The following is a 9,137-nucleotide window of genomic DNA, read 5'->3' as shown; positions in this document are numbered from 1 at the left end:
TGGCACATCAGCAGGCAATGATGATGTCGAGAACAGCAGCAAAAAAGAAATAACTGTATGCTCACAAAGAACCCAAGCCTACAAAATGGATACCTTTCTGACAGTTTATACTTAAAAGACCCAAGACTTCAGGATAATAAAGCTCTGTATTTATAATCTTTTATATGCCCTATTGTGGCTATTATGCTTAAGTAAAATACCTAAAGATCAAACAAACAAACAAACAAAAAACACAGAGACGATGACAACACCATAAACATGTAGCTGTCGATTTTGGCAGCTATACTGCAGAACTTCGTGACTATCTTTAATCAGCTGGGGAAAAAAGGTCAATAACTGTATGCAAATGAATAAATTGTCCATATCAAAATACAAAAAGTACTATCAATAACCACCTCTGACTTTCAGATTTAAATTCAGTGCAATTGACAAATGCATCACTAAAGGAAAATGCAGCTTAAACATACTCAAAACATTTGTGTCTATTCCTGGGAGCACATTTAAAAATTATTGCACAGATTTTTAAATTTTTATTTATTTTTTTTAAAACAACAACAGAGGTCAACCACAGATGTGGACCTCCAGCGATAAAAGCAGGATTTCAAGTGCCAGATACTCAGCATATTAGGTTTCCTACGTAAGTCACAGGGTAATAGTTCTAAATAACTATAATGTGATCCAAAACCCTAAAAACAGCTGGCACAAAACCATCATGAATGACTGCCTCTCTGGATGTAAATTTTAAAAAATATTATTACAGTATCTTAGACCCCACTAGCCATAACTGGGGTACATGTAACAATGTATTGTGAAATTAAGTGTATTTATTCTCTTTACCAATAGCAAATGCTATCCTACCTTAGTAAAACCAAGACTTGCTTCAATCAATGCTGTTTTGTAAAAATAGCAAAACAACAAATGCTGAAAATCAAAGCTGCATTACTAGGGTTAAATCAGTTTCTACTTAAAACATAGGTTAAAATTTTAGCAGTAAAAGCTTCAAATAATTAGTGACAGAAATAGTGTTATAAATTTGCTAAGCTTGATAATAAATGATATTCCTTAATTAAAATTTTTGCGATATTAAATTTGACAACTATTCTCTTCAAAACTGACACTTCTGAATTATTACATTAATCATGACAAACCCTGTTAATCACACATATAAACATAGCCCCATGCTATCATTTGTAAATTCTGTATATTTTAGCTTTTAGTTGCATGAGCACAAGAGGAGGTTTGATCTGATACCTATACCTTTAAGAAAATACATGATATTATAAACAGAGTAAAAGACATGATATAGTAGTGATTACTAAAAAAACAAAACATAGCAGCTTAAATCTATCTATATTTGAGAAAATGTAGTCACAAGTACCACAAACGCAGAATCAGAGCAGCCGGGAGGTTAGTGCAATTATACCTTTTTTTAAAATTTTTGAATCACTGCTATTTAAGAACACCTTGAAGCAAGTCTTTTGTTTTAAAGATTGTTTTTAAACTAAGGTAGCAAACATTTTGCCATGTAATGGCAGTGTTATATGCCGTTATCTTGCTTTGTATAAAGAAAAATAACATGAGAGATTTTTAATACTGGAGTTTGGTTACATTACATATTTAAGCTTCTACAACAGAATGATGGACACTTTGGAGAAGCTACTCCTTATCCAGAAACATTTTAATCTCTTAAAAAAACAAAGTAAAAGAAACAAACAAACAACAAAAAAACCCAAACCTACTTTGCTCCTTTTCACAATAGTGCACATTTTTAACCATAATTTAGTTATGGCTACAAAACATCAGAAGATATTTTTATGCATCTTCTCTATGGTATTAAAAAATTTTTTGTGCCCTTCTAGTCTTTAATTGGCAGAAATATGTCCCAAAAAAAGAAACTATTGCATTTAAGCCACATCACCAAAAAAACAAACAAAACAGAAAAACCCCACAACAGAAAAACAAAGCAAAAGCAAAAACAAAAAACAGAGCATAATACCCTTTTACTGATGTGTCTTACAGATTGACATGACCAAAGTCATATAGTTCCATTTAATTTCCAATTTCCCCGTCTACAACATGCACCAATTGAATATATGCTCTGGGAGCCATAAATGTACCAAACATCTATCTCTTCAAAAGAATGCATTAAAATATTTTTAAGAATTTTTTTGTTTAAAAGGTGAAAAAAAATATAAACAAGAAACTGATTCACTCCCTTACTTCATGCATCCATAAACTAAACCAAAAAAAGTTTAAAAGCAAGAACAAACTACTGCTGCAAGTTTTTGTAAGTCCGTTTTCTCTGTACATACAAACTGCTAAACTACTGAAGGGAAAAAAGAATATAATCCATGGTGTCTGCTGATTCAAAGGGGATAAACAAGGCTGTCATTAGTATCCAAAAACTGGTACATGTATGGGCTGCTTTTATAACGCATATTTTTTCTCTCTTCTGTTTTTCATATCCAAAACTTCTAAATGCTATTTTAGGGGCACAGCAGATTTGATTCCAGCACTTGGTGAACAGAATTCACAAGCTGTGACAAAATTCTGTCATCTTCAGGGTGCAATTTTGTTTATATACACTGTTTGTATATATTTCTCTTAGATTTGGCTGTAGTGGACTGGCCATGGTTCAAGTGGGACTATAGCAGTACTTGGGTCGGGGACAGTCATTTTGGCTATATACACATTCATAGTCGGTCCATGGCTTCCAACTAGTAGCGCTATTTCCGAAGGTCTAATACACAAACCTGTAAGAAATTAAAATAATCAACCAGTGTGTAAAGAATCTCATTGTACATTTTTAACTTTTTTATAGTACAGTTTGGAATCTATTTCTTAGTTCCAAGTTCATGAAACTGATAAAACAAAAGTAATCATAGCAATGGATATAAACAACCAGATAAACTACGTGAAAGAAGATGGAGGAAATAATCACGGGCTCGCACTACAGAAGAACCATGGCTAAAATTTTTAAGATTTGCTTTCTGTTAATTAAAATGTAGAAATAAATACACTCAAAATAGACTGTTTTCTATGATATGCCTTCAATTTTAATGAAAGATACTACAGATTATATTAAGGTATCGCTTCAGTAAACAGCTAATGGCTATACTCTTTCCATCTTCCCTCTGCTTTCAGAACTTTGGAAGCCACAACGAGTATTTCTGTAAAGACATTGCCAGCCTTGCCCTGAAAGCCTCTTGGTATCACACATTCCTCAATGTAGACCCCTCAGTGCCTCTATTCCCCCCTTCCCTGGGCTACCAGCAATCTTCTACAAGAAAAGAAGCTTAAAAATAGGCATTAAAAATTCAAATCTCTCTCATAGAGATACCGTGCTATACTTAATTTCACTGATGAAGTTCTACAGTCCATTTCTTGATCTTGAAGGCACTCTGGCAAAGATACCCTAAATTATATTTACATTATTTGAATGAAACGAGTATGAAAAGTATAGAGTCTTCAGTAAAATAGATCAATACCCATATCATAAAATTTTTTTATAAAGAGCCCTTTGGCAGTCACCACCAGCACAAGCCGCGTTTATCCACTGTGCCCTCTCACACACACATGTACCCCTCTGGAAAGCTTCATTGTACTTACTGAACCATCTGATGCACTGGCTCCAACCTTGTCTCCTGCCGCATTCCAACAAACTTCAAAAATCCCACCTGTTCCCCTATAGCTGTGAACTAGAGCACCTGTCTAAAATAATGAGAAGCAGAATCTTAAAAATGATAAAGTATTATGTATGTTCAAATGCTGAGGTCAAAATATCATACGGCTTTATTTCCAGCAATCCAATGCAAGATTTAGCTTCAAACACAAGTTCTGAAATACCAGAAATGTAATATGATAATCCTTTCACAAAATGGTAGCACTAGCCTGCTCTCAACAGATCACACACACACACACACACACACACACACACACACACACACACACACACGCCTGCTCTCTGTTAACAGATCATTCACACACACACAGTTTATGGCTCAATTACTTTATTCCTTTGGTAATGGTAATCAAAATCATTCAGCTGCCATTCAATAATTAAAACTCAGTACAAAAATATATTCTCTTAGGAAACAAGTCATTAAACAGGTCAAAGGTAAGAGGTTCTGTATGAGAAACTGGAAAACATGCTTTCGGTGTTCTGTCCTGACAAACAAGGAAAGTATGTCTCAGCTTCATGGTGACCTACAAAATTCAAACTACAAGTATCAGAACTATCTAAAAACGACATGGCAGCAAGACACATATCTTGTAAACACTGTCTGACAGAGCCAGCCCTAAGTTAATCACTAAGCTGGGAGACCATTTTTCCTCGTTTTCCTGTTCAAAGTCAGTCTGGAAATACTGCAGAAACCACAGATGCATGGATACAGTTGATCACATTGGGAGAGCTCTAGTGTTTTTTCCCTCTTATCTAAAATTTCTCACAATTTAAGAGATTAATGAAAAAGTATGAGTATAGCAGGCCTTAAATATATCTACAATTAATTAGGAGGGAAAGGAGTGGCATCAACAAAACCTAAAATAAGCTCACGTACAGAGTAAATCTATAGAGAGTCAACTGTGGGCTTTAAAAAAGAACCAACACTTTCCTTCAATAGTACTTACCAATTTCTAAGCTTAACTTAGGCTATAATTGAACCCAAACAGCATGGTCAATAAGCAAGAGCCATCTACATTAAAACTGCCAAAGAATTCTTAGCATTTACTCAAATCTGTGATCAGACCAGACTATAAGAATTTATCTGTCAAATGATTAGGTAACATATCAACCAAGTAATGGGAAGGAAAAAAAAACACAACAAACTACACACATACATATATATCACATATGTATACGACAAAAAAATAATGACTTTTTCCTGCACTGAAATCTCACAAGATGCATTTTATTATTTTCAAACTTGAAAAAAAAATGACATTTTGATGCACAATAGTGAAACAACAAAACAGTATGGATAGCTGTTCAAATGTCTTTAAAAAACAGCATCTTCCCTTAGAATTCTACTGTTCTCTACCCAAATTTTATTTTACGTTAATTTACTCAAAATGGAGTAAATGAGTGACAGAAAATAATACAATAGGCAGATTATCTATAAAGTCTCTGCTATTCAGTCAAAACAGAAAGACTGGGACTTTTCTGGTAGTTCAATGGTTAGGACTCAGTACTTCCTTCCATTTCAGGGGGCAACAGGTTTGATCCCTGGTCAGGGAACTAAGATCCCGCCAAGCCGGGAAATAATTAAGATTAGAGAGCTCAGCAGGGTTGATGAAGTCAACAAAGTCAACATCAACATGCCAAAATCTGTAATGTTCCAAACATGAGTAACTATCAGTAAGTAAAATGAACACATGTTTTAAAAGATGCTATGCTGCTGCTAAGTCGCTTTAGTCGCGTCCAACTCTGTGCGACCCCATACACAGCAGCCCACTAGGCTCCCCCGTCCCTGGGATTCTCCAGGCAAGAACACTGGAGTGGGTTGCCATTTCCTTCTCCAATGCATGAAGGTGAAAAGTAAAAGTGAAGTCGCTCAGTCATGTCTGACTCTCAGTGACCCCATGGACTGCAGACTACCAGGCTCCTCCGTCCATGGGATTTTCCAGGCAAGAGTACCGGAGTGGGGTGCCATTGCCTTCTCCAAAAAGATGCTATACATAGTAACAATAAAATATGTAAGGCACCTCAGAATAAATTTTTAATAAAAGAAGATCTTTATGAAGAAATTACAAAGCTCTACTAAGGGGAGAAAGAGAGCCTTAATAGGGAGACTTCCAAAGTAACACTCATTAAAATTAAACCGATACTGCAGGGACAGGTAGAGTCACGTAACTGTTACTGAAGAGAATAGTATATGGCACGTAAAAACTAAAACACTGAAAAGACGAAAAGGAATGAAAGCAACAGAACTGTTTTCTCCATTTTTAAGAAAAGATCTCTGTAGCATTGTCCCTAGAAATGTAGTATATAGTTTTAAGTTTCTCTCTGATAAATTTTGTATTGAATCATAAAATCCTGTCCTTTAGTACATTTTTTTAACTGCTCATATATACCCTCTTCAAAGATAATTCTTTTAGAAAATAAAGAAATTACATCATTTATCTAAATAAATGCATCTTAAATTCTCATACTTTATGTCTGCAACACTGTTGAAAAAATAAAGAATTTAAATTTATTTCTAAATTTTGGTCAATATTATGGAAATCTCACTTCAGATGGTTTTGATCTTTACTAAGCTATAAAAAATGCCACCAAAAAATACTCACTTAAAAACTAAGAACTGAATGAATAACACGAAAGGAATGACAATCAAAATTGGGGAAAAAAAATTTGTTTAGACAAGCACTTCTTATTCATATAAAGATATGTGACTCTTCAAATAACCCAGACATACCTGTGTGTTCCAGATGTGCACACACTTGTCAAAAGAACCACTCGCCAGATACCTGCCATCAGGACTGAAAGCTACACTGTACACAGGCTCTTGGTGTTTTGTCAAAGTATGGATGCAAATTCCTCGGTCTACATCCCATAATCTAACAGTAGAATCAAAGGATGCACTGACAAAGGAGGGAAAAAAAAAAAGATCTCATAAGTAATGAAATTCCCAGCCCTACCCCCAAACTACAATGACCATCCTTCCTTACAGCTAGCCACAAATTCCTTATGAGAAGCAGACTGTGCTGTTAGGAAGAAGGCGCTCTGGAAACAAAGCTAAAAGGAGAAGAGGCAGCTTCCATTAAGGGCATCTCCACATCTGTAAGCTGGAAAACATAGATAAGCTAATTTACTACATTTCTTTATGCTTTAAATAACTCCTTTATATTGATTCGTGAAACACTACTTTGAATGCACACTTATTATTTATTTTGATGCTGAAAAAACTTTATTGCGTCATGCCTCAGTTACATAGGTTTTAATCAATATTTGATATTATCAGTAAATATTTGACATCTCCATAAACAAAATCCATTATGAGCTGAAATAATAAAATGCCTAAATGTTCCCATTTAAAAAATACTCCTTGCAGGACACATTCCCAATTTACGGAATTTTCCTAATTTTCTGCCACAATGTAAGAATTTTCTTTTTGTAAAAGACTCATAAAGGAAAAGCAAAACAGAAATGTTACCTTGCTAACATAAGGTTGGCATTTGGATTGCTTGTCCCTGGCCCTGTTGGACTCCATTTGATAGTATAAATTTCTTTATTATGTGCTTGCAAATCATGGACACAGTTGTCTTGTTTCATACTCCATATCTAAACAAAAAGGAAAAGTGTGTGTAAATTAGCTTTCCATACAAAGGATACGTTTATAATATGATCTAGCCAGTCCAAAATATGTGGCATAACCATAACAATAATTATAGAGATCAAAAGAATATATGCAAAGAAATTAAAATGTAGTAGGATATATTTAATATTTGTTTTTTAAAAATGACAAATTCGCTTCAAGTTCATTCTAATAATCAGTATTGTGAGGCTTCAGGATTCAATAAATTGTAGTTCTAAGATTATTTTTGAAAGCTTCAGATGGTACAAATATAAACATTCAGTAATTTCCTTGGTAATGATGCTACAATATTTAAGGCATTAGTTTTTATGCCATCCTTTAAAAATGAAGATATACATTGTTAAGTTCCTCTTAGAATTCAGAATTAGGAACTATATGGCAATGGGGAAGGGAAAGTAGATAAGGAATATACAGATAATACAGTAGGATTCATGTTGACACCAAAGGATAGGCAATAAAAGCACGAAAAAAAAAGGCAAGAGGGACTACATAAAATTAAAACATTTCTACACAGCAAAGAAAACAATCAATAAAGTAAAAAGGCAACAACCTATGGAATGAGAGAAAATACTGCAACCCATATATCCAATAACTTTCAAAATATGTAAGGAAATCCTACAACTCAAAAGCAAAATACTAATTTTAAAATGGACAAAGGACTTGACATTCCTTCCAAATCGACATACAAATGGCCAACAGGTTATATGCAGAGATGCTCAATGGCACCGATAATCAGGGAAAAGCAAATCAAAACTACAATGAGATATCACTTCACAACTGTTAGATGGCTACCATAAATTTTAAAAATTTTGTCAAGAATATAGAGAACTTGGAACCCTTATAAACTGCTGATAAATGAATACAAAATGGTGCAGCCACTATGAAAACCAGTATGGAGGTTCTCCCTCAAATTTTAGCAACTATCCCCATATGAACCAGCAATTCCACATCTGGCTACATATATATAAAACATATAAAGTGAAACTAGGCTCTTGAGGTGGTATCTGTACTCCCATGTTCACTGCAGCATTCTTCAGAAAAGCCAAAATATGGAAACAGCCTAAGAGTCCAACAATGGGTGAATGGGAAAAGAAGATGCGCGTGCACACAGTGGAGCACATTCAGACTGAACACATAAGGAAATCCTGCAGTATTCAACAAGACAACATGGATACATTTTAAAAACAAACATTGCATGATTCCATTTACATGAGGTATCTAAGAATCAAACTCATAAAAGCAAAAGAAAGAAAAAAGAATGGTGGGGATAAACAGTAAGGTCCTATAGTATATAGCACAGAAATCATACTCAATATCCTATAATAAACAATAATGGAAAAGAAGAAAAAAAGAATGGTGGCTGTAAGGAGTTGTGGTGGAGGTGGGCTGCTATTCAAAAAGTATAAAATTTCAACCCTAGAGGAGATCTGCCATACAACACTGTGTTTAGATAACAATACTGTATAGTACATTGAAAAATCTGTTAAAAAGTAGATCTCATCTGTTCTCACCATAATAAGATTTAGAAATTTTAAATGATCCATATAGAAAAAAACCATTAAAAAGGCAATAATTAAAGTTAAAATGGTAAGCAGAAAACACACTTTTCTCAAGTTGAAAACATGTTTATTATGCAATACAGATTAAAAACTCGTACTGTTTTTGAGCAAAAGTTAAGAGAAACCTGTATCAACAGTATTTCTGACAAAATCACTCAATAAAGACAAGACGGAAAATCTTGCCCAAAACAAACATACACCAAACACAAGTGCCAACAAAGAAACAAAAATCAGCTGGGATTTCACACTTCTGCAATGAAACTGA

At 34.2% G+C, this 9,137-nt stretch overlaps 1 protein-coding gene across 2 annotated transcripts in view; it reads right to left on the bottom strand.

The window, feature by feature from the left end:
* Positions 1-2,301: 2,301 nt before the first annotated feature.
* TBL1XR1 (TBL1X/Y related 1) overlaps positions 2,302-9,137 on the bottom strand; it is a 173,212-nt gene continuing 166,376 nt past the window's right edge. For both annotated transcript variants that reach the window (XM_052638498.1, XM_052638506.1), the window contains 4 exons: positions 7,152-7,279; positions 6,414-6,579; positions 3,610-3,711; positions 2,302-2,753 (listed from right to left, as the gene is read on the bottom strand). In XM_052638498.1, the coding sequence (XP_052494458.1) occupies positions 2,727-2,753; positions 3,610-3,711; positions 6,414-6,579; positions 7,152-7,279 (423 nt within the window). In that variant the 3' untranslated portion in view covers positions 2,302-2,726. The remainder of the gene's footprint in view (positions 2,754-3,609; positions 3,712-6,413; positions 6,580-7,151; positions 7,280-9,137) is intronic.

Source organism: Budorcas taxicolor, chromosome 1 (genome assembly GCF_023091745.1).
Source record: "Budorcas taxicolor isolate Tak-1 chromosome 1, Takin1.1, whole genome shotgun sequence".
NCBI lineage: Eukaryota > Metazoa > Chordata > Mammalia > Artiodactyla > Bovidae > Budorcas > Budorcas taxicolor.
The sequence above is the reverse complement of the archived record's forward strand: the minus strand, read 5'-3'. Positions and strand labels throughout refer to the sequence as shown.